This window comes from Garra rufa, chromosome 3 (assembly GCF_049309525.1).
Source record: "Garra rufa chromosome 3, GarRuf1.0, whole genome shotgun sequence".
NCBI classification, from domain to species: domain Eukaryota; kingdom Metazoa; phylum Chordata; class Actinopteri; order Cypriniformes; family Cyprinidae; genus Garra; species Garra rufa.
In genome coordinates this window covers 46,650,848-46,677,045 of record NC_133363.1, presented here as the reverse complement: position 1 = coordinate 46,677,045, position 26,198 = coordinate 46,650,848, and the positions used below count along the sequence as shown (strand labels likewise).

The 26,198-nt window shown below is 36.5% G+C and overlaps 2 protein-coding genes across 2 annotated transcripts in view; both read left to right on the top strand.

Annotated features, from left to right (window-relative positions):
* arrb2b (arrestin, beta 2b) overlaps positions 1-3,226 on the top strand; it is a 63,491-nt gene extending 60,265 nt beyond the window's left edge. Inside the window, exon 15 of the mRNA XM_073836256.1 lies at positions 1-3,226. This exon is cut by the window's left edge and continues 400 nt beyond it. The gene's annotated coding sequence lies outside the window, so the exon portion shown is untranslated.
* Positions 3,227-4,642: 1,416 nt separating this feature from the next.
* Positions 4,643-20,000, top strand: pelp1 (proline, glutamate and leucine rich protein 1). Its single transcript, XM_073836254.1, has 17 exons — positions 4,643-4,783; positions 5,135-5,199; positions 6,542-6,647; positions 8,781-8,930; positions 9,468-9,539; positions 9,619-9,678; positions 9,789-9,945; positions 10,434-10,566; positions 10,701-10,788; positions 10,891-10,979; positions 11,288-11,401; positions 11,669-11,813; positions 12,337-12,499; positions 12,583-12,638; positions 12,744-12,968; positions 16,305-18,098; positions 19,504-20,000. The coding sequence occupies exons 1-17, from the start codon at positions 4,643-4,645 to the stop codon at positions 19,594-19,596; spliced, it is 3,651 nt and encodes a 1,216-aa protein (XP_073692355.1). The 3' UTR covers positions 19,597-20,000.
* The last annotated feature ends 6,198 nt before the right edge of the window (positions 20,001-26,198 follow it).

Here is a 26,198-nt window from a genome sequence, read left to right as displayed (position 1 = left end):
TTGAGGGAGAAGGAAACAGAGGGAGATGGGTGAACTGATGCTAGATGGGTCATCTAAACATCAGTGTATTGTTGGTGGGCAAAGGGTCCATCGATTCAGGGGTGAATTTTTCTTTTTTCGTTCTTTCTTTACCTTTTTCGTTTCGTTTCCTTTATTTCTTGTCATCATATTCCCACTTATATATCAAGTGGGCATTAATAGCTATGTAATTATGGTATATGTTCTATGTTATTTCATTGTACAGTACATACACTGTTCACAAACACCATAGGGAACTTGAGTTTGGTGTTAATTTTATTCCACTTTCCTAGACCCGTAATCCGATCCATCCATACTTGCTTAGCAGCTTTTATGTTATAGTTATGTAAAATGTATACATATCATACGAAAATCTGTAGTAACACTTTTCTGTGCACTTGTTGTGCACGCAATACTCGAATAATTAAGGACGTGGCATTTTTTAGTGGAAAAGTAGTTGGCAATATGCATCGGGACACAAGCATCTGGTTTCTTCTTGTAAATTTGAGCATTTCTTCCACATGTTGAGTTGTAGAATATGTACACACTGCTACAAGTCTTCAGTGCGAAATTAGCTTGTAGATAAAACAAGAGGACAGGGACTGGCTCTGTATGTGCCACACACACAGTGTAATTCCTCATTATTTGTGCCTGCCAAACTTTATTTGCCAAAATGTGATTATTTCTAATGTTGCTTGTAAGTTAAGCTCAGTTCGGCTGGAAAATCTCATGCTCATTCCATGTTTTAGTTGACAGAAACTCTTGATGTAACCATTGGACTGCCAGAAATATTTTGATGATGGTTATTTTAAAATCGCATTTCTAGCATGATTTCCAGGAAATTTGACTTTTTATCTCGTTCTCCCAGGATCAGCCCTTTCCTATGACATTCTGCATAGTTTACTACTGAACAATGGCAAATTTACTTATGTTACAATGTGTACAAGGAAGTAACATTTTGCAGTGAACAAAGTGGAGCTCCCGTTGAAGGACAAAAAGCTATCTCTAAAATAAACGATTGCTTTGTTTAAAGCACCCATACAACCATGCCAATGTGCATACTTGCTTTAGATTTCAACTTTCGTGTGACCTTGAGTTAAAGATGAGGTCACGTCTGTCCTGTTTTGTCTTTGTCTGCTGTATAATTATTTTAAATGTATTACTTCAGTGCAGAATTATAAAACCCAAGCTGTGCAGGTACTGCAATGCACTATATCCCACTAATTCTTAATAACAAAAATTTTAATTGAATTTGTATTTTTATAAAAGCATGAAAATTAACCTATGGAAGCCTGTTTCCGCCACTAAATAAAGTTAATTCTGAGTTTTTATCTTACATTTCTGACTTTTTTCTTTGAATTGCATGATATGAACTCACGTTTGCGAGAAAAAAAATCAGCTTTTCACAATTCTGGCTTTTGTTTCTCACAATTGGGAGTTTATATCCCTCTATTCTGAGAAAAAAAGTCAGAAATTCAAGTTTATATCTCATCATTCTGACTTAACTTGTAATTGTGAGTTTATATCCCGCTATTCTGAGAGAAAAAAGTGAAAATGGGAAGTTTATATCTCACAATTCTGACTTAATAACCCACAATTGTTAGTTTATATTTTACAATTCTGACAAAAAATGTCAGAACTGTAAGACAACAAGACAGAATTGCGTAATATAAACTCACAATTGCGAGAGAAAAAAGTCAGAATTGCACGTTTTTTGCATTTCAGGCTTTATTTCTCACAATTGGGAGTTTATATCCTGCAATTCTGAGAAAAAGAGCCAGAATTGCAAGTTTATATCTTACAATTCTGACTTAACTCGCAATTGTGAGTTTATATCTCAAAATTCTGAGAAAAAATGTCAGAACTGCGAGAAAACGACACAAACAATTGCAAAAAAAAGTCCTTTGTGTGAGTTTTTCAAAATACTGACTTTATTTCTGGCAATTAAGAGTTTTTTTGCCACTATTCTGAGGAAAAAAGTCAAGAGTTGCAAGTTTATATCTCACAATTCTGAGAAAAAATGTCAGAACCGCGAAAAAACAACGTTGCGTGATGCACCTCACATTTGCGAGGAAAAAAGTCAGAATTATGAGTTTTTCACAATTCTGACTTTATTTCTGGCAATTAGGATTTTATATCCCGCTATTCAGAGGGAAAAAAGTCAGAATTGCAAGTTTATATCTCATAATTCTGAGAAAAATGTCTGAATTGTGAGAAAACAAAACAGAATTGTGTGTTATAAACTCTCAATTCTGAGCAAAAAGTCCAAATTGTGAGATACAAACTCGCATTTGCGAGAAAGAAAAATAAAATTGTGTGATAAAAAGTCAGAATTGAAAGTTTGTCGCACAATTCTGACTTTATTTCTCGCAATTGGGAGTTTATGTCTTGCTGTTCTGAGAAAAAAAAGTCAAAATTGAAAGTTTATTTCTTGCAATTGGGAGTTTATATCCCGTTATTCTGAGCAAAAATGTCAGAATTTCAAGTTGATATCTCACAATTCTGACTTAACTTGCAATTGGGAGTTTATATCTCACACATCAGAACTGTGAGAAAATAAGACAATTGTGTGATATAAACTCGCAATTCTGAGCAAAAAGTCCAAATTGTGAGATACAAACTCGCATTTGTTTATTTCTCACAATTAGGACTTAATATTCCATATTATTTCAAGTTTATTAACTTATTTTATAAGTTAAAATTGCGAGTTCATATCTCACAATTCTGAGGAAAAAAAGTCCGAATTGTGAGATAAAAACTTGCTTTTTTCATTTAGTGGTGGAATATGAACATAATGATAGTCATTACAATTTAAACTGTCACAAATCTGACTAGCCAGTAATAGTCAGCTGTGAAATCAGGGTCACAAGAAGGCTGCTGAGTTGGTGATTTTTCACTTTGGACTACTTTTCCTCTCCAGACAAACAGTTGATTGGTTCATTTAGTTCGGCACTGTCTGCAGTCTAGGAAGTGATTCGCATAGTCCGCTGCTTTATTATTTTACGCAGACTGATACATAAGTGTCTATTTCTACTCATTCATTTTAAATAATTCAGCCAATAGATTTTTAAACATGACACCTGTTTTCACTGACATATGTCTACCTATAATACTGTAATGCATTCAGTGTTAATTATATTCTTTATGATTTTGCAAACAACATTATGAATATTGTTTTTAAAAATAAATCACTGTGTTCAAAGATTAAGCACATTTTGTGGATTTAAGTTATGATGAACGTGGCTTAACAGCAATAGTTTTACCTGTTGAGCAATGCAAGTTGTAAACCAGCTGCAATTACATCCTTTGACAAAGATCATTGAGAGCTAATCATTGCAAGTGAGATTTTTAATACATTAAATGATCTGTTAGTCGCTATGTGCACATTTATTCACTTTGCTCTTAAGAAAATAATGCCACCTTTTAACCCACATACATGTGGCAGAGAGGCCATTTCCATTAGCTTAGTTTATTTTCTGTCCAATATTGAGTGCTTTGTTAGAAAAACTGTGCATTAATTCTTGAGGTGATTGTAGGCTTTAAGAATGTTGTACTGTTCATGTGTTCTCGCTTCATCTTAATGTAAAGCTTTTGTTATTTCAATGGAGCCTGTTTTGTTTGCAGAATCAGTTGGATCTAAGGTAACCACATGCTCATGTTGGTATCAAGAACCTATAGGACAAGGGTCACTCAGTCCTGGAGGGCCGGTGTCCTACAGAGTTTAGCTCCAACCCTAATCAAACACACCTGAATCAGCGTATCAAGGTCTTAATAGGTATACTTGAAACTTCTAGGCAGGTGTGTTGAGGCAAGTTGGAGCTAAACTCTGCAGGACACCGGCCCTCCAGGATCAAGCTTGATGACCCCTGCTATAGGATCTTGACCGTTTTAAAGGATTATTTTTAAGATAATTCTCACTACTAAAATTGACACTGAATAAATATAAACTACCGGTCAAAAGTTCTGAAACATCTACTCATTCTTTACTATTATTTTGTGTAAAACTTAAGAATAAAGTCATTAAAACAATAAAATAACTTTTTTTTTCTGACAAAAGGTTTTATTGAAAAAATTTCTATCTGGTCTATCATAAACATTTTTAAGTTTAGTTTCGAAAAGACGTTTATATTTAGATTATCTAACGTTAGATACAAACGTTAACGTCAACTTGAGGCTGGTATTGTGCTTCCTGCTTAGTAAATTGGTTATAAATAAAGATTTTTAATAGAATTGAATTCCAATACACTGTATGTGCATTTTCGTCAACAAACACAATTTTAATTCAATGGAAAATATTATTCAAAAATACATTTTTAAGTACATGCTGTTTATTTTGTTCAACACTTCGTAAAGGAATGAAACCGTCTATCTAGGGTCTAACAATCCTGGATCTGCGCCGTTTTCTTCACATTAATAGAAAACAATAACCTAAACCATTTTAATAAAATACCTAAACTTTTCAAGTATATCATCAATTGTTTTTCAAAGTCTTCTACATATAAATACGTATTTTAAATGGTCAACATCTGCACGTATCACACAAAACAGAGGATGACGCGACGTGTTGACGTCAACCGAGCTATACACTAGTCGCGGGGTTTGCGCGTCATACTGGGGCGCTAAGATGGCTTCAGCGGCTTGGATGCATGGCCCCAACATTACGCGTTTAACAGAAGGTTTAGTGTCTGTCCTAAAGGAGGATAGACCTGAATATCTACCTGCACTTCTAGCAAACTACCGTGAGCATGGAGTGGTCGGGACTCAGGTAGGACTGAGTTTTTTCTTGTCGTTACACTGCTAGCAGCGACGCGAGGTAGTACGCGCTTCTTTGGTTTAAATGGAAGCGTTATGGTTATGTCGCGTTCCTCGTTTGCAGTGTATACAATGTAAATATAAATACAAAACACTGTAATTATGATTTAATGATATATCTAATGACCAATATGTTCGTTTATGTGGTAACTGGGCTGGTAATCAAGTTCACATTAGTTTAGTTTGTATGTTTCATATATAAGACGCTAGTCTTAATCTGTAGCTGTAACATCTTTCTCTTTTATTTGAACGCACACTTCTGTTCGTTTGTATTAATGACACTGGTTTCGAATTGTTTTTCCAGAGCACTGGAGCTGTGGGAGGTCTGGTGGGCATCAGTAATGCAAGGCTCGGGTCCAGTAAGACCAGGTGAGCTGTCAGAGGAAAACTTGAAGTCATTTCTTGCATGACTGAATGCTATCAATGCTTTTAGTCTAGTTCTGTGTTTCAGTACTTTTCATGTTGCTGCCTTATGCCTTTAAACGTTTTATTAGAACAAGCATTATTACACATTATTGCCCCCCCCCCCCCCCCCCCAAAAAAAAAATCTAAACTGAAGGTAGTAACGTAATACTAATAAACATAATGCAGAATAAACAGAATTGTACACAACATTATTTATAACCAGTTTGTCATTAAGGGAAAACATTAGAGTAGGCATCTGTTTTCTGAATGTATCTTAATGATCTTATTTTAAACAATTCATGTGTTGATGCTTTATTTTAAAAAAAATAATAATAATTGTTATTTTTAATCAATTTCGGTGAGATGACAGACTTCTGTCTGGTATACCGGATTTCTCCAATCATTCCAGATTTTTCTTTTCTTTTTCTTTTTTTTTTTAAAGCAGTCTCTTCTGCTCACCAAGCCTGCATTTATTTGATCCAAAGTTTGAAATATTTTTCAGATTTAAAATTACTGTTTTCTATTTGAGTATAGTTTCAAATGTAATTTATTCCTGTGGTTTCAAAGCTGATTTTTTTAGCACCATTGCTCCAGTCACACAATCCTTCAGAAATCATTCTAATATTCTGATTTCTGATCTCATTTATGATTATTATCATTATGTTGAAATCAGCTGAGTAGATTTTTTTTCTGGTTTCTTTGATGAATAGAAAGTTCAGATGAACAGCATTTATCTGAAACTAAAATCTTTTGTAACATTAAAAAATGTCTTTATCATTACTTTGGATCGATTTAAAGCTAAATAAGTTTTTTCAATAATTTTTTTTTTTTTTAAATGCTTTTTATTTCAAAGAAATGCTTATCTTTAGATCTTTCCATCCATCAAAGGATCCTAAAAAATGTACTCAGCTGTTTTAAATATTGATAATAACAATAATAAAAATGGGGAAAAAATGTTTCTTGAACAGCAAATCAGAATGTTAATAATGATTTCTGAAGGATCTGGAGTAATTTAGATTTGATCACATGAAAAATTTATTTTTAATATATATTCAGATAGAAAACAGTTATTTTAGTATATTATAGTATATAAATATTATATTAAAAATATTTCACATTTTATGTGTTTTTGCTGATTCAAATAAATGCAGGTTGGTGAGCAGAAGAGACTTCTGTAAAAAACATTAAAGATCTTACTGTTCAGAAACGTTTGACTGGTAGTGTACATCACAAAATGGGAAAGACAGATCTGTCGCTACTTCTATTTCATTTGGACTTGACATGGACTTGATTGTGTGTGTTTTAGGTTTGAGGGTCTCTGTCTCCTGTCTGTGCTGGTGAAAGACAGTTCGAGTGAAGTCTTCCAGCAGCATTGCCTCTCATGGCTGCGGACACTGCAGCAGGTCATTCAGGTGAGAGATATCTTTGAATATTCATTCTGTTCTCTTGCCTGGATCCTCTTAATGGGTCTTTCCTGATTTTATTCTGTATGATTTAGTAGTGTAATGTAGAGGTCGACCGATATTAGTTTTTACCGATACCGATAGCTAGGTTGGACCACACTGGCCGATACCGATTAATTAACCGATAGATTTTGAAAATGGATATTGAAGGGCAACTAAAATAGTGCTCTACGATTTAAAAAAATAAATACTAAACCATACTTTGTAAATGAATAAAAATATTAATATTAATTATAAATTGATCATTAAAGTTATTTCATAGTTCATTAATGTTAACAAAATGAACTTCGAAATTTAACAATATATCAGTAAATGTTGAAATTAACACTTTAACAAGGAACAACACTTCTATTCTACAGCTTTCATCAATCTTAGTTGATGTTACAAATGGGCTCATTGTAAAGGGGTGGGAATCTTTAAATTTTAACATTTTTTTATTATATAAGCAGGCTACTTTTTAAAACAATTACTTATTTAAAATTAGTGTTCTTTAAGTGTCGGCAAGTTTACAGAAATAGTTATTGTTTTTTTCTTTTTCGTTTGATTATTACTGATGAGATCAGACAGTGGCTGCTTTAACAGGCTGCATTCAAACGAATGCAGATCTATTTCGATGTATCAGATATTTTGTCCTGCTCTGAAAACATAACTGACTGTGTGTACATCAGTTTCGTATAAAAGTATTTGAAAATCCAAGTGCATTTAACCGCATCTGCAATCAAGCTTTTTAGGACGAACAAACACAAAGAGCAATTGAAAGTCTGTCAGTGCATCTACTGCATTACAAACGGCAGAAATGAAGGCACATGTAAAGTCAAAAACTGCGATTGATAGCTCACACGGTCAAACAATACACACTTATTAGCTCACTGTGGAAATTCTGTGCAATGAAGCCAGCCGCGTTTCTGGCGCGCACGCGTGCCATATGCGGGAAAAACACACGCTCATTGAAGAGAGGATTGAGATGCGTCTGAGAATCTATTTTTCACCCACCCTTAATGAAACCGAACAAAAGTGCAGCGCTGTGTTGCGCGGACAACTTGCAGGTATCACACACACACAGGACGCGTTGTATAGTTCAAGCATAAATCTAAAACAGTTTATTTAATCACCAAACGGGCAAATGTTTACTTCAAGAATGATCAAAAAGCGGCAAAGGTTAGTTTAAACATGAAACGGAAAGAGAAAGTGAAATCTATATTGCAGCCATTTCAGAAACAATTTCTCTTCTGTTTTACATTTATGTTTAAATATGATTTGTTTTTGTTTTGTTTCAGTTTAATATGTTAATTACGAAAGAAGTTTGTGTAATTTGTAAATGTCATAAAGGACGTGGTATGAATTGGACGGCAATACGCCAGGAGAATTGGAGAGGGTCAGACACAATTTTTGACCACTTCGTACGTTTTTATTTGTGGAAAATCCCTTCTTTAACGAATTTCGTTTTGTATTATTTTTATCTTAATTTTTAATAGATATTTTTGTTGATCAGTTATTAAAATCAAATAGGAACAGGAAAATGGCATTGTGAAATAAAGTGCGTAACAAGATGCAAACTCACCATGCTTCAACGGCCTGAAGAAAAGGCTAAAACATAAATTATAGCTCTATATTAAGCATACAGACTTAATTAGAGCTACAGAAATACAAATAGTTTGCTTAAATGCACAATACTTAATTTTCCAGCCCAGGGTCAAGTCTTTATGAACGATGTGGGACAGATGTGTAATGTAAAACTAAGGCGCGCTGTGACTGATTTTGTCGGCTGAATGAACACAGTTTGCTTTCTCATGTCTTTAAATCTGCAACTTTGCTGGCTAAAAATATGAACAGCTGGATATAAATCAATACAAATATATGGTAACAATCCTGGCATTAAACATTGGTCTGGGGCTTAACCTCTCATACTCTATGACAGCGGAGCGTGAGCCGCTTCAGCAAAGAATGCAACCCGGAAAAACCATCGGCATGGATTTTTGCCGATAACCGATAGTTCGGCCAATCAACTATCGGTGCCGATTAATCGGCAAAACCGATACATCGGTCGACCTCTAGTGTAATGTGTTGTTTTCACACACACAGTCGCAGGCCCCTCTCCCCACCGTGCAGCTTGCTGTGAGTGTGCTGCAGGACCTGTTGCAGTACTCGTCCCAGCTGCCAGAGCTGGCCAGGGAGGTTGGACTTAACTCCATCCTGGGCATCCTGACCTCCCTGCTCAGTCTCAAATCTGAGGTAAAAATGCATGCTTGTCCATGTCACATTTAGATTTAAATCAGTTAAGCTGTAGTTTTGAATCAAATTTATTTTGTATGATTATCACCATATATTAATGGTACATATTTCTTGAGCACCACATTAGCATATTACAATGATTTCTGAAATATCTTGTGACACCGAAGACTGGAGGAATGGTTGATGAAAATTCAGCTTTCCTCCCCAGGAATAAATTACATTTTAAAATAAATTAAAATGGAAAACTTTTTTTAATTTATTGTAACATTTTACAATATTAATTTTTACCCCTACAAACTTACTGACCACAAACGTTTCAATGATATTGTATATTAATCACATCCAAATTAAAAGTTTGTGTTCACATAATGTGTGTATACTATGTGTATTTGTTTTTGTATATAAATACACACATACATGTATGTTTAAGAAATATTTACACATGTAAATGAAAGCATTAATATTATTTAATTAAAATGAGAACAATTCAATTGTGTTGCAAAAAGCATCAAAAGAAGCTATTTTTTTTTGTCATAGTGCCACCTAGCTGCTATGAAAGGAATGATTGCGTGTATGATCTACTACCCACGGGCCTGTGGATCTCTGAGGGTCAGTATAACCATTAATAATATGTTCTTTTTGTGGTTACTTTATATCTGAAAAAGCTAATCATTGTCCGTTGTTACAGGAAAAGCTTGGAGCGTATTTCCTTTCTAAGATGGACTCAGATAATCCTAAAGTACAAGAGGTTAGTTACATCTGGTTGTGGAATTAAGGATAATGTGCGTAGTTGACTGCTCAAAACGAATGAATCAAAACTTCTGCATCATGATTCCCTTTTTTTTTTTTCATTGGTAGGCGGCTTGTGAATGTTATGGCCGATTGCCCTGTCTCGGTGGGGTGTTGGAACGAGGGGGAGGAGGACGCAGGGCTGAGGGCTGGACCAGTCATCTCCACTGCCTTCTAGCATCAGCCAACAGCATGCTGGGACAGTTGTATCAGGGTTCAGAAACGGGTATGTGGTGTGTTTGTGTTTTATTAAGAGAAACATCAGTGTTAAATTCTTATATGTGACCCTGGACTACAAAACCAGTCATAAAGGTCAAGTTTTTTTTTAAATAAGCTTTCAATTGATGTGTGGTTTGTTTGAATAGGACAATATTTGGCCCGAGATGCAGCTATTTGATCATCTGGAATTTTAGGGTGCAAAAAAATCTAAATACTGAGAAAATCACCATTAAAGTTGTCCAGTTGAAGTTCTTAGCAATGCATATTACTAATCAAAAATTAAGTTTTGTTATATTTATGGTAGGAAATTTACTAAATATCTTCATGGAACATGATCTTTACTTAATGTCCTAATTATTTTTGACATAAAAGAAAATCTCACCCACACAATGTATCATTGGCTGTTGCTGCAAATATACCCGTGCTACTTAAGACTGATTTTGTGGTCCAGGGTGTGTGTATAAATAAATAAATATATATAAATTGCTGTTTCAGAAGGAACAGTGCAGTATGAGGGTCCTGGTGTGGAACTGCCGTTCCCTCCTCTGGATGACGTAGATCCACTTTTGATCCTTCAGCTCCATTATCGTTACAAGGCCGTTTGTCTGGCTATTAAACACACTCTTAGGTAGGTTCAATATTGTGTGGTATAATTCATGGTATTTGTAAAGCTTTTTTTCATGTCTGTTGAGCTTAGTTTGTTTTTAATGAAGGTCTTTGAGATGTTGGTCCATATTAGTGAGATGTATTTCCCTCATATAGTGCTGATCCTGCATCTTCAGTCCGTCTACCTGTTCAGCATGTTCTCAATTTGGTGTGTCGAGCCTTGGCAGTCAACACAAAGAGCATCGTAAGGCTTTAACTCTCTTTGTATGTTAAGTGCATCTTAATGATGTTAAGAGTCACCGTTCATGATATTCACTGAACCTGCTTAACATTTGGTTTGTTTCAGAGTCCAACAGGAGAAGGATGCCTGAAGCTGTTGGTTTTACCTTCGATACACAGCGACACTCTAGATCTGCTCTCTGCTCTCATCAAGGCGTAAGTAGACGTAGTATTCACGTAGCTTTATAAATTTACGGTTGAGCTACTCATGTCACATGGGCTATTTTATCGATGTCCTTACTACCTTTCTGGGCCTTGAACATGGTAGTTGCTTTACTGTTGGGGTCAGAAAGCTCTTGGATTTCATCAAAAAATCTTAATTGGTGTTCTGAAGATAAATAAAGTTCTTACGGGTTTAGAATTAATTCTGTAACTGCTTGATTTTTTTTTATTAATAATTTGTGTGTTGGTGGTTAAATCTACTGAATTAGCTGTCATTTTTGTGATGTTTTTTTTTTCTGTAGTGTTGGAGGTGGACTGGTCCAGTATAGCAGTGTGCTCACAAGGCTTTTCTCACAATCTCTGTCTGCATGGACGCCTCTCCCAGAGGCTAGTCTGGGACAGCAAAGAGCGTACAGGTATTACAGTAACCCTATTGACTACCTAAAATAAATATTACCCTCTTTGAGCCTTATATTAACAATAACCTTAGGTATTCTGACTGTAAATGGTCAGACATGATTACCTTTTATCAGCATTTCTGAAATGCTTTTCCTTTGAACACTTGGATCACATTTTATTGGAGGCATCAGCAAGGCATAGGAGCACGTTAATGTATGTTCACTCTGTTATTGTAGTGAAGTGTCCAACTTTTTGATGATGTGGTGTTGTATTTTTACCTACAGTGCAGTGCGAGTAACTGTGTACCGTGCCATTGAACTGTGGGTAAAAGTAGGAGGTGCCTCTTTGCTTCAGGGAAGCCCTTCTCACACAGAGTTACTGTTCACTCATCTGATGGGTGACATCACGCCAGCATCAGAAGCGGTCAAGGTAGGTTTAAGGGTCTTTGTAACACAAACATCATTAGAAATGAAATTAGAGATGAGCCTCCTGGAGAAGAGTGTGTAATACATTTGAAGAATTGAATATTTATATTCTGCTGGGATGCACAAAGTTAATAAGTTGACGGCAACATTTCAGTTTCATATAAAGGCTAGTTTTTTGTACTTTTTTTTCATCAAATCAGCATATTAGAATGATTTCTGAAGGATTGTGTGACACTGAAGGCTGGATTGATGGTTGCTGATGATTCAGATATGCTGTCATAGGAACAGATTGCATTTTAAAATATGTAAAAATAGAAAATGTGTTTTAAATTGTAATAATATTTTACATTTATTGTTTTTACTTAAAATAATTGTTTTGTTAAAATAAATGCAGCCTTGATAAGCATGTGATGGGTCTACTGACCCAAGATGAATCACATGGTTAACTTAAAACTAAATTAATTAAATTAGCCCTGCTTGAAATATTTCTGTTTCTTTCTCCAATGGTTCTTTCTTTTGCTGTCTAGCTTCGTTCCGGACAACAATCGCAGTCCATGAATGAGCTGATTGGTTCTGCTGGCAAGTCAGGTCCTCGTCGAACAAAAGGATTGGGAATGGGAGATGGAATATCACTACAGAGGAAAGGAGATGTGCTAGCCAATCAAGACACATGTGTCGCTGCTCTTCGGGGTGATTGTTCAATCATGACTGATAATTTAATGTTTTAATAAGAGAGAAAAAACATTTACTGATGAAAAATGATTCCTTTACAGCATTACGACAGATAATTGTGACCAGTGGAACTTTGTTAAAAGAAGATCTGCATAAGGTGTGTTTATATTGAAGTTTGTTTTGTGTTTCTATTTTGATGTTTTTCTTACAATTATAAAAAGTTGTTTCATGTTGATTTTTCTAAACCCTTCTCCCTTGTTAGAGGATCCAAGACCTGGTGGTGCCTCTGTGTGTGCGTCTGCAGCAGCAGTCTCACTGTGTGCTGGAGGTGGGTTCTGTCAGTGGCCAGTATGGCAGCCCTGCCCCTCGCCGAGAGCTCTACCGCATCTTACTGGCACTTGTGCTGGTACCTTCTGCCCGCTGGCCTCCACCACTCTCCTGTGCGGTGTCTGCCTTCAGCCACGGCCGGCGAGATCGCAACATCATGGTCAGTGAACATCCTTGATAAAAACTTGAGGTTGAAAGTATTGATCTTCCAGTCTTAAACCTGTATTTAACACAAATATTTCATATTTGAAACCTAAAAAATTTATTTTCCTGTCTTTCTTTCTTCTTTTTTTTTTTTTTTTTGAAAGAAATGCCATATGGAGCCAGATTTACTAAACAGGGCAAATTAGCGGTAGAGCGCAATTCCATAAAAACGCTGATATGAGGAGAAAATTTGTGTGTGATTTACTGACAACGCTCACATTAAAGAAGACAGACACGGCCAGATCATTTCTATAATGATCAGCACATTCTATCATAAGCAGCACAAATTACTGCCTGCTTTAAGACAAGCTTTTTTTGGGTGTTAAATATTGGTGCGAATACCAGTTATTTTGACAACCACAAACATTAGTAAATCGCGTTGTGTGATTCGTTTTAATACTCTCCTCCCATGAATTTTGCACTTGGTAGGGAAACGCCTACAAATACATATTCAATAAGGTCAGGCGCAAAAATAACTGTGTCCTTGCCTTTTCAGTGCTAATTCTTCCCTGCATGTCTTTAGTAAATCCTGACAGTACTATTCTAATGCCAAAAGATGGTTTGTGCTGGTGCAAGCCATTAGTAATTCTGGTCATTGATATTTTGTTATAATGGAAATAAATTTATTGTGTCCTAAATGTCAAAATATGTTTTGGGACCACTGTAAATATAACATTACAGCTTACTTTCTCTCTCTCACACACAAAACACTGGCCCACTAAGCTTCCATTATAAGTTTAACACATTCGTCCCATATTTTGTTTGTACACAAGACAAAATGCTAAACAGAATGTTGAATCTTGAATGTTACTTGTAATATGTTTCTAAATGTTATCCACTAGAGGGAGTCTCGCACTAGTGGTCTCAGTAGTTTGCTGATTAACAGGATTTCTCAGCTAGAGTCTTATACATTTACTATTGTGATTCTAAGTGCATTTTGGTATTGAAAGCAGAAGTGCTGCAAAAGGCCACAGAGTTGAGTAACTACATGTTGTAATAAGAGGCTGTTGAAGTCAGTGTCAACCCTCAACGGTATATTTCGATAACACTTTACAATAAGGTTTAATTTAACATTATTTAATGCATTAGGTATCATGAACTAACAAAGAACAATTTTACAGCATTTATCAATGTGTTAATAAGTATGCTATTGTTCATTCATTTGTTGATCCATAATACCTTGAAGTTAATTTATATAACTTGAAATTTTGAATTTCAGTATGTGTAGACATTAACATTAACAACATGATAACATATCTAATGCATAATGCAATACATGTAAATTAATTGATTGTATTGTAAACTGTTCCCAGTATTTTTATGGTATCGCAGACAACCTAAAATAGACTCAGTTATTTCAGTCTAGTTGTTTAAAGAGATAGTTTACCCAAATTCTGTCATTAATTACTCACCCTCATGTTCACTCAAATATGAAAGATCTTTGTTCATCTTTAGAACACCAATTAAGGAAAGGAAAGGAGGTGAAGTGAGGCCAAGTATGGTGACCCATACTAGGAATTTGTGCTCTGCATTTAACCCATCCAAGTGCACACACACAGTAGTGAACACACACACCCAGAGCAGTGGGCAGCCATTGCTGCGGCGCCCGGGGAGCAGTTGGGGTACGGTGCCTTGCTCAAGGGACTCACCTCAGTCGTGGTATTGAGGGTGAAGAGAGTGCTGGTTATTCACTCCCCCCACCTACAATCCCTGCCGGACCTGAGACTCGAACCTGCAACCTTTGGGTTATAAGTCTGACTTTCTAACCATTAGGCCACGGCTGCCCCAAAATGTTTAAGATGTTTTTGATGCAATCCGAGAGCCTTCTGACCCTTCATACTATAGACAGCAATGCAATTACCACATTCAAGCCCCAGAAAGGTAGTAAGGACATTGTTAAAATAGTTTGTGACATCAGTGGTTCAACTGTAATTTTGTCAAGTTATATAAACAAAAATAAGGACTTTGTTTAACAGTTCTTCTATGTCAGTGTTCCTGGAGGCTCCAACCATGTTCCTGGAGGCTCCCCAACACTGCGCATTTTGCATCTCTCCTTTGTCTGACACAACCATTTCTTGGAGTCTCTACTAATGAGCTGATGATCTGAATCAGGTGTGTTTGATTAAGGAGACATGGAAAACATGCAGTGTTGGGGGGCCTCCAGGAACATTGTTGGGAACCACTGTTCTGTCATTCTCTGCCACCATTCATGAAAGTAACATGACGCATGCATTTCTTTGTGCACAAAAAGTATTCTCCTAGCTTCATAAAATAACAGTTGAATCACTGATGTCACATGAACTATTTTAACAGTCCTTACTATGTTTTTGTGCCTTGAACATGGTAGTACTGTTGCTGTCTATGCAGGGTCAAAAAGCTCTCACGTTTCATCAAAAATATCTTCATTTGTGTTCTGAAGATGAATGAAGGTCTTACAGGTTTTGAAACGACATGGGGGTGAGTAATTTGTGAAACAATTTTCATTTTAGGTAAACTATACCTTTAAAACCACTGATTTGTGAAATCTGTGTACCAAAATCCAGCCTTTGTGTACATTGCAGTTTCAACAATTTAACGGCACCCAACCTGTCTGAATGCGCAAACATAAAAATGTCAGTCTACAGTGATTGACGTACACAGACATTCATTTTGACATATTAGTCCTCTTTTATGTGGCTGTTTGCTTTCACTGTGAAAGCACATTTTGGGTGGTGTAGTGGCTGTTTGCTTCTAATGACGCAGGAGACTGTAACTGGAGACAGTGTTTCATGTTTGCAAAGGTGTAAAGGAAATATTGAGAGATTAAAAAGAAACGTTACGCCTGGCAAACTGGTTCTTATATTATCTCCAAAAGCTAAATTTAGCCTATTTTAACACTAGAATAGAAACTGCCAAGTGAGCTTGGCCCTGGTAGAGTAGTATCTGTCTGTGGTTCATCACACAGCTATCAAATGTTTTCGTTCAGCCAAACAGAAAGGAAAATTCTTCCTCCTTTTATGTACCCTCATGTCATTCCAGACCATGTTGATTTAGAAAAGTATTTGAATATCAAATTTAATATTCAAATATTCAAATATTTTGAATGTCTTTGAATTAGTCTGTACAATGAAAGTCAATGGCGTCCAATGTTGTTTGGGTGGAATATCCCTTTAGGAGTTTGAATTACAGTGTCACTCTGTTGAACAATGGTGATGTTGTCTCTTCATTATGTGTTGGCATAGTCAAATTTGTACAGACCTCACAATGTGACTCTTTGCACTTCCTATTTTTTTTTATTTGCGTTTCCCTACAGGTATCGTCATTCTGTGCTGAGGCTCTGACTATATGCAACACCCTTATTCATCCTCGCACACCTTCAATCTCTCTCCCTCTCACCCCTCTAACTCTCAAATCAACTCCATCTGCCCCTGTCCTTGCCTCTGGCCAAAACCCCTCACTGTCCATCCCTAACCTCCTTGGTGGACCCGCAACAGGGCCACCTTTCCCAGCCAGGCATCCCATGGGCTTAGGCCCTGCTTCCATGCTTGGTTCTCTGGAGAACCATCTACCTTTGGCTCCTCCGGTTCTTTCAACCCCAGCAGGCACTACGGCCACCCCAGGCGACCTGCTGCTCTCTCCAGCTCAGCCGGGTGAACTGCCAGGCCTTGGAGCCCCAGAAGGTCAACGACAAGTTTTTGTTCGCTACGACAAAGAGGAGCCAGAAGATGTGGAGATCTCTTTGGAAAGTGATTCGGATGATAGCGTGGTCATTATGCCAGCGGGTATGATGGAGGTGCAAGATGGAGCGGCAAATGCACAATCATTGTCCCAGCCAGCGGTACCTGCGGTAGGTGGTCTGCAGTCCTCTGGCCCCGTAGTGAGTGAGGTTGGATCAGTTGACACTTCGCTACCTAATGAGCTCCCCACCTCCATTCCCCAGCAGATTCTTCCAGCTAATGCTAATAACATTAACTCTTTCCCTGGACCAAGCCAGACAGCCCAACTTGTGTCTCTGGTTCCTCCTCTGAACGCAATTACAGCTTCACTCTCAGCATCACCTGGCGGACTTGCAGACTCGCTGACGGGTGGTCAGCAACTTCAGCAGATGTTGATGCAAACTTCTCCAGGTGGGCAGCCAATGCCTTTTCAGATTCAGCTTCAGAACCAGATTGCTCAGACCAGCCGTCAGCTCCAGCAGCAGCCCCCAGCTAATGAGGTGGACCAGAACGTCATCAACATCAACAGCTCAGATGATGAAGAAGAGGAGGAAGAGGAACTGGAGGAGGAAGATGAATTAGGAGAAGAAGAGGAGGAGGAGGAGGGCCTGGAGGATGAAGAGGAGGATGAGGAAGGTAGTGACTTCATGGAAGAAGATGATTACTGTGAGGCAGAAGAATTTGAAGACTATGATGATGATGAGGGTGAGGATGAGGATGAAGAGGAAAGTGAGGAGATCCAGCCGTTAGAGGGAGACAATGGCAGAGGGTTGATGGGTGAGGAGGATGCAGAGGTCATGATCGAAGCGGAGGAGCAGCAAGGGATAGAAATGTTTTGCATGGAAAGGGAACGAGAAGTAGAACCAGGGATCGAGGAGATGGAGGGTGTGAGGAGTGTCTATGCAGATGACCGGATGAAGGACAAGGCGACCGTGGAGGAAATTGAGAACATTGGAGCGGTTGAGAGAAACGAACCTGTGGTTGACAAAGAAGAAATAGAGAGTCTTGTAATCGGTGAAGACGCAGAAGGCCATGAAGAGGACATTAGAGTGGAAGCAGTTGAACCTGAAGCGAAAACATGCGAGCAGGAAGTGGCAAGACCAGAAGATCCCGTAGAAGAAGCTGGGCCGTCACAACAGGGTCAGGAATTGACTGTGGAAGACGAAGTTCAAAAGCAAGATCCAGAAATACAGCCTGAAGAGACAACCGGTCAGAGTGCACCATCCACATCCGAGCAAGAGCCAGTACAGCCAGTAGCTGAGACAGCAGAGGAAGAGGTAGAGAAAGAGAGCGGTGAACAGGGAGAGGATTCAGATGCAAGGGGAACAAAAAGGAAAATGGAGGATCGTGAGGAAGGAGAGTCTTCTGAACAGGGCACTGAAAAGAAAAAGGTAACTGAGTAATATCTAACCCTGGTAAAGGTTTCTTTTGGTTAGGTCCAAAACGCATTGCCCTAAGCTACACAAGCATGGATTGATGCATATTTTTGATATAGTGTTTTATGTTATTTTTTACACTAGAGTTCAAAAGTTTGGGGTCAGTACGATATATTTTTTTTAAATACTTTACTTTTATTTAGCACGGAAGAATTAAAGGATTAGTTCACTTCCAGAACAAAAATGTACAGATAATTTACTCACTCCCTTGTCTTCCAAGATGTTCATGTCTTTCTTTCTTCAGTCGTAAAGAAATAGTTTTTTCAAGGAAAACATTTCAGGCATTTTCTCCATATAGTGGACCTCTATAGTGCCCAAGAGTTTAAACTTCCAAAATGCAGTTTAAATGCAGCTTTAAAAGGTTCTAAATGATCCCAACCAAAGGTCTTATCAAGCAAATTTACAATTTATATACTTTTTAACCTCAAATGCTAGTCCTTTAAAGGATTAGTTCACTTCCAGAATAAAATTTTCCTTATTTACTCACCACTTCTATGTCTTCAAATGTTCATGTCTTTCTTTCTTCAGTCAAAAAGAAATTAAGGTTTTTGAGGCAAACATTCCAGGATTTTTCTCCATATAGTGGACTTGGGGACCAACGGGTCAAAGATCCAAATTGCAGTTTAAATGCAGCTTCAAAGGGCTCTACATGATCCCAGCTGAGGAATAAGGGTATAATCTAGCGAAACTAACAGTCATTTTCTAAAAAAAATTTGGTTGATTTTTAACCACAAATACTCATCTTGCACTAGCTCTTAATTAATGCATTACGTAGTGTGGCAGAAACAGTCTTCCATATATTGTATTTTTGATCAAATAAATGCAGCATTAGTGAGCATATAAGACTTATTTCAAAAACATCAAAAAAATTCTTACAGACCACAAACTTTTGAATGGCAATGTGTACTCTTTAGTACATTCAGAAACCCTAATGTTGTGTTGACAGCATTACTGTAATGGCCTGCTACCTCAGTAATGGCACTGTTAAATACCAGCCATTCCAAGTAACTGTATTTCCTTGAATATTGATGAATATCGTCACTGTTATGTATGAAAATGCATGAAGTATGTACAAAAGCACAGGATTCATATCACATCAGCATGTGTATACTTGCATGAAGTAGCTTCTGGCCTCAGTTTGGATTAGTTCTATAAACAATTCAGGAAGCCAAAGCAAATGAAAATGCCATTTATGTCTTGTAATGTCTTTTGTGCGGCGTGTTTACTTGTTAACTCCTTGACTTGTACTGTTTATTCTGTTAATGGTAATGGAATGTAAACAATATTTGGTGCTTATTCAGCGCATTTCTGTCCAGAACTTTCTCTCTAACTCTCTCCTCTTGCTTAATCTCTTTTCCAGATGGATGATGAGGCAATGGCTTCCATGCTGGCTGACTTTGTTGACTGTCCACCAGACGATGACGATCACGGTGCCTCACAATCACAGTCCTAACATGACCAGACTTCTCATTCATTCAGTTGTCACATCAAAAGAGCTTTCCAATGAATAGTCAGATACTGAAAGGTCCCACATAGTCACATTGGTTTCTTTGATGAACGAGTTTGAGGTTTTCCGGTTAAAGCAAAGTCCAATATCATTGAAAAAATGAAAGACTGTAAAAACCTTTCATAAGTTGAGAATAATAGACTTATAGGTCGTCACGATTGGTATTTTTATTTTTTGGCAGCTTAATACAAGTATAATGATACTGTAGTCACAAGTATTCAAAAGTGCTTTAATCAGTTGGACAATAGGATTAATGTTGTTTTGTGGCCTCTTTTTTGTAATATCATTTGTACATGTAACACGTATTCTTGGCATTGAGTTGAAAGAAAAAATCATGCAATAAAATCTGTTATGGCACTTCGTTCATGGTTTCTGTAGAAGTTAGAAAGTATCTTTTCTACATTTTAGGTAAAGTAATTATAACCACAATTTGAATGAAATCAACATGTTGTAATAGGGAAATGTTCTTGAAAACAATCTTACAAAACAGCTGCTTAGCGTGAGACATCCACTAAACGGTCAACTCTGTGGACGTGGCATGCAAAACTAGGTCACACGAATACACTCATTATCCTATATAATTTCCTGAACTCTGGTCGTGACTTCCCAAATATTTTGTTTGCTGTTTCAGTATGTTAATTTGTTATTATAAAAAAAATGGTGTGATTAGATAAAGTGCAGTGCTCCCTGTATATTGGGGGTTAACAGGCCACAAATATCAGAAGTCATAGATCATCACGTTTAATCATGATACCACAACATCTCTTTGTAATATCTTTTATGCAAAAATGCACGAGCTAAGCATATTACGTTACATCACGGTCTTGAATGTGGTTCGTTTTCAAAATATGTTTGGGTAGTTGACAATTAGGTAGTAAAAATGCTATTTTTGTAAAAGTCCTTTTTTGAAGAAGAAATGCATAGATTTATGTAGTGTGAAGTCTGATCTTTGAGAAAATATACAGGTCCTTTTCAAAAAATTAGCATATTGTGATAAAGTTCATTATTTTCTGTAATGTACTGATAAACATTAGACTTTCATATATTTTAGATTCATTACACACATTTGAAAGTAGTTCTAGCCTTTTATTGTTTTAATATTGATGATTTTGGCATACAGCTCATGAAAACCCAAAATTCCTATTTCAAAAAATTAGCATATTTCTTTTATCCGACCAATAAAAGAAAAGTGTTTTTAATACAAAAAAGTCAACCTTCAAATAATTATGTTCAGTTATGCACTCAATACTTGGTCGGGAATCCTTTTGCAGAAATGACTGCTTCAATGCGGCGTGGCATGGAGGCAATCAGCCTGTGGCACTGCTGAGGTGTTATGGAGGCCCAGGATGCTTCGATAGCGGCCTTAAGCTCATCCAGAGTGTTCGGTCTTGCGTCTCTCAACTTTCTCTTCACAATATCCCACAGATTCTCTATGGGGTTCAGGTCAGGAGAGTTGGCAGGCCAATTGAGCACAGTAATACCATGGTCAGTAAACCATTTACCAGTGGTTTTGGCACTGTGAGCAGGTGCCAGGTCGTGCTGAAAAATGAAATCTTCATCTCCATAAAGTGCTCCAAAATCTCCTGATAGCTAGCTGCATTGACCCTGCCCTTGATAAAACACAGTGGACCAACACCAGCAGCTGACATGGCACCCCAGACCATCACTGACTGTGGGTACTTGACACTGGACTTCAGGCATTTTGGCATTTCCCTCTCCCCAGTCTTCCTCCAGACTCTGGCACCTTAATTTCCGAATGACATGCAAAATTTGCTTTCATCCGAAAAAAGTACTTTGGACCACTGTGTTTTATCAAGGGCAGGGTCAATGCAGCTAGCTATCAGGAGATTTTGGAGCACTTCATGCTTCCATCTGCTGAAGAGTTGAGAGACGCAAGACCCAACACTCTGGATGAGCTTAAGGCCGCTATCGAAGCATCCTGGGCCTCCATAACACCTCAGCAGTGCCACAGGCTGATTGCCTCCATGCCACGCCGCATTGAAGCAGTCATTTCTGCAAAAGGATTCCCGACCAAGTATTGAGTGCATAACTGAACATAATTATTTGAAGGTTGACTTTTTTTTGTATTAAAAACACTTTTCCTTTATTGGTCGGATGAAATATGCTAATTTTTTGAGATAGGAATTTTGGGTTTTCATGAGCTGTATGCCAAAATCATCAATATTAAAACAATAAAAGGCTAGAACTACTTTCAAATGTGTGTAATGATTCTAAAATATATGAAAGTCTAATGTTTATCAGTACATTACAGAAAATAATGAACTTTATCACAATATGCTAATTTTTTGTAAAGGACCTGTAAAGAGTCCCTAATTTCGTAAATTCTTTCTTTGTTGTTGTTTTTTTTTTTTTACAATTTTACTGAACTATACCATGAATTTGTCCTATGGTGTAAAATAGCAAATATTAGGTAAAATTTTTTTTTTTACAAATGGCATGAGAGAATTTTATCTTCATTTAGACAAACTTTGACAACAAAACAAACTGTGCTGTCGTCCGTTCAAAACGTCCGTTAAATATTTATATTTCCCATATTACAATACTCAACTTTTTTGTTTTTTTTTAGATATTTTGAGATAAACAAATTTGTGGTTCTTTAATGTGTGTCACACCATATGACATTACGTCACACCAGTGAGCATTTTCTGTCATGCCATAGGACATTTCAGCTTTTTGTCAATTATTGACCTTGCTATTCCGAGCTAACCTGTCATTAGTGGTCATCAAGACACATTTGCATAATTTTCTATGATTATACATTTTTTTTTAAATATATAATTTAGGGGTGTCACACCAAGGACAATAAAACGTAAACACTTTTGTAGTGGTTCCAAAAAAGTTAAATATTTGAACAATTCTGAGACAAAAATGTACCATGTGCACTTCATGTGCTTGAAAGGGGGCTTCCCCCCATAGAAATTTTAGAGTTAAATTAATCTGGTGCACTTTGAGAGTTCAAAATTAAGAGTTTCAACACAGGTTCAATGTGCAAAGCAGGTGAATAGTACATAGTTTGAAGGGAACTCTGTCCTCTTTTTAGTTTAGTAATATAGTGTCTCAGTCTACATTACACTCACACTGATGAATTTGGAAGCCAAACTAATTAGAATATAATACATTTATATTATTATTCATATGACAGTAATAGTCATATATTGTAAAACAACTTCACTGTAAACTAAACTAGTAATTAGTAAGTACAATAAATGAAATAAAATGAGTATTTGACAGGTATATTATTTTACCTTCTACAGTAGGGAAATTACAATACTTTTGTCCTAATTTCTATACTTGCAAGCAAGGCCTAAAACTAACTTTTTGCCACATCTGCCAATGGCCGGTGACTTGAGAAAATTTACCAGCCATAAATATTTTTTCCTGGCCATAAACTGTTTTTGCAGTTGCTGCTACTACAACAACTAAACATATTTAATAATGGACCAAAGAACCAACCACTGCATTTTAATCACGATACAAAGAAAGATGAAACACATGTAGCATGAGCAGTTTTTTTTATTTATTTTTTTATTTAGTTGTATCATTTCAACATCTGAAGCAAAAACAGAATGGTCTGACTTGACTTTAGCTTTGTGAAATTATGCTAAAACCTGCATAAAACAAAAACAGCAGACAGGCTGACTTTTACCCTCTGACAGCCGGTAGCGCTTATGGAACTGAGAGAAAAAAGTGAAAAAGTGAAAGTTCTCTGTAGTCAGTTCCCTTCAGAAGTACATTCATATAAACTCCCACCTTAATGTTTATATTTTTCTTCCCATAAACCGTGAGCTTGCTCTGCCTGTACAGTATATGCTTTGTTTGTGTCTGTTAGTTGTAGTCTTGCTTGCAAGAGATAAATCTGAGCTTTTATTTTGAGGGAAACTGCAGTTGAGCTTTTATTTTGGCGAAAACCTCCAGCTTCAGTGAAAACATGTTTACAAACAAATTGTGAAATAGTGTTAACACCTGCCCATTAAAATGGTGAAAATTATGCTAATGTGAAAATAAAGCGTAACTGGTGGCCGCTGCGTTCTCAAATGCTCGCTAAACTCGCAGCACATTCAAAATTGGTTCACTGCATTGACTGTCAATCAAAGGAGCCGCGGCAAACACCAGATCACGAGCTGATCGCCTGAATGAAGTGCACGCTTTGCTTTGACACAAGCAGCGCAAACAGACTTGATGAAGGGATAAAGCCATAGTTACGCTTAGTTCGTTTGACGGACATTTTGCCAAAGCGATGACACGAAAAACACAACGTTAAAGACATTTTATGTTAAAATGTATAAATATATTTCCGGTTTAATATAAAAACTGTGGCAGGGTGCAACACTCTAGTTAATGAATGGGAAACACATATATAGCTTTGAGTTTCTGCACAACTGTTCAAAAGTTTGTGGTTGGTAAGATTTAATTAATTTGATGACAAATCGTCGCCATTGGAATTATAAGGTTCTATCTGACGTTATTGTCAATTTTGTTATTCACATTCTTATTCTGTGACAACTTATTTACATTATGTGATGGGTTTTTTAAAGTTGTATACATTTTAGGACTTTTTATTTAGAAAAGAAAAAGGTTCTATCTACAAAGTCGAACTATAACTTGGTTCTATAAGGTTCTATCTGTGAGCCAATCAGCACTTCGAATGCAAAAAAGAGGACCAATCAGGATCAACTTTCTTTGTCATGTCGCCGGACTGCTCCATAACAGCAGGAAAGATTAAACGTAAAACAACAATTACACGTCTGCAGAATCAATAAGTGCAATTCACATTTATTCCTCAAAGTGGCACTGTTTAAAACATAATGATGGCGTGATTTTTTTTTACTCATAATTACCGCTACCGGCATAAAACAAATAATATTATCTGCAACTGGCTTGAATGGCTTTACTGCAGAGCAACTGCATAATGTAAAGTACATAATGAAATATAAGTGTCACTGTCGTTTGATGTTGAATGTGGTCAATAGCGATCAAACTGTTGTTATTAAAGATGTTGAAAACGATAGTTTTGCGAATATGGTTGAATATGGCTTTTTGTGGAATAAAGTCCTGGTCAGATGGATTAGAGTAGCTGATTTTTTTAACTGTTTCTGCAATAATGTCTTTAATTACCCACTATAATTATAAAATTAACATCTGCTCTGGACAAAATATTCAGCACTGCCTTTTATGCCTAACTTAAACAAGAAAAAAATATTTGTCCTAAAATATTAAATAAATGTGATAAAGACAGCATTACAGCATTAAATTCTCATACATGTTGACACATTGTTACAACAGTAATTTATGTTTTAAAACAAATTATAAGTAAACTACTTTTATTTCTTGAAAATTGTTGCTTTATTTAATGTTTTTCAAGATAGAACCTTATAATTCCGAGCAGAAAATGACTTTTTAGAATTAGAAGGTTCTATCTGCATTTGACCTGATTTTGATATTGTACATTTAGAATACATTTAGGGTCTCTGTCATTCTCATGTAGGAAAGAGACTTGTTCCCCATATCATTTTTGCTATATAGAATGCAAAAACTTTGAAGCTCAATATCTCAAAACCACTCGGAACGCAGATAGAACCTTATAATTCCAAGGTGACGAAATACAGTAATATTGTAAAAATAACATCAAAATGTAATTTATTTTTAAGTAATTGTATTTTTATTTAATTCTCACTTATTTTAAAACATAATACTACTACCACACTTTATTATTTTGTTGATTATTTTATAATAAAAAAAAGTATAAAAAGTCAGATCATATTACTACCACTATTATTAATTTTATATTTATTTATATTTAATGGGTCACACTATGTGTAGTGTGAGGACCAAACCAAATCTCCAGGTACTCTTCTGTAAACCAGGCTAAATAAACCAGGCTAAATGTTGATAAATAAAGTTAAGCAAAACAGGATTTATTTGAAATAGAAATATTTTGTAACATTATGCATTCTTGCTGATCTGACCCCAAAAAGTTGAACGTTTGTTCAAAAGTTACACGAAGTGTAGCCAGTCTGTCTTAAAATAACATATCGAGGACAACTAGCAGTCATGGAAACATGCTTATGTTATACCACATTATGTCCGTCATGTACTTCCTCAACACCGAATAGATTTTGCATGTACTTAAGCCTTCTGCTAAAACTAAAATACACTAATAAGTACACACAAGCTTGACCTTGAAGTTTTGAAATGCTGTTTGATTGTTGCAAGTTTCTATGTTATGAAAACCCTAAAACCTTCCATTTCCTTAAAGACGATTACATAATGTGAAACTTCTTGGTCAGAATCCTGGTATTTGCCAGCAGCCAGTTAAAGAGGGAAAAGTATCGCTTGTAATTCCACCTGGAATGACCTTCTCTACTAATAAACTGTTTGTAGTGACAAACTGCAACGCTATGACCTCTTGACTGAAGTGTTGCTAGAAGTCTGAGGCCGTTCATGTTACTGTGAAAGTCTCATATAGGCTTCCGTGGGGTTTCACAAGTGCAGTACAAAAATATTATGTTAAACCATGTGGTTTTTCT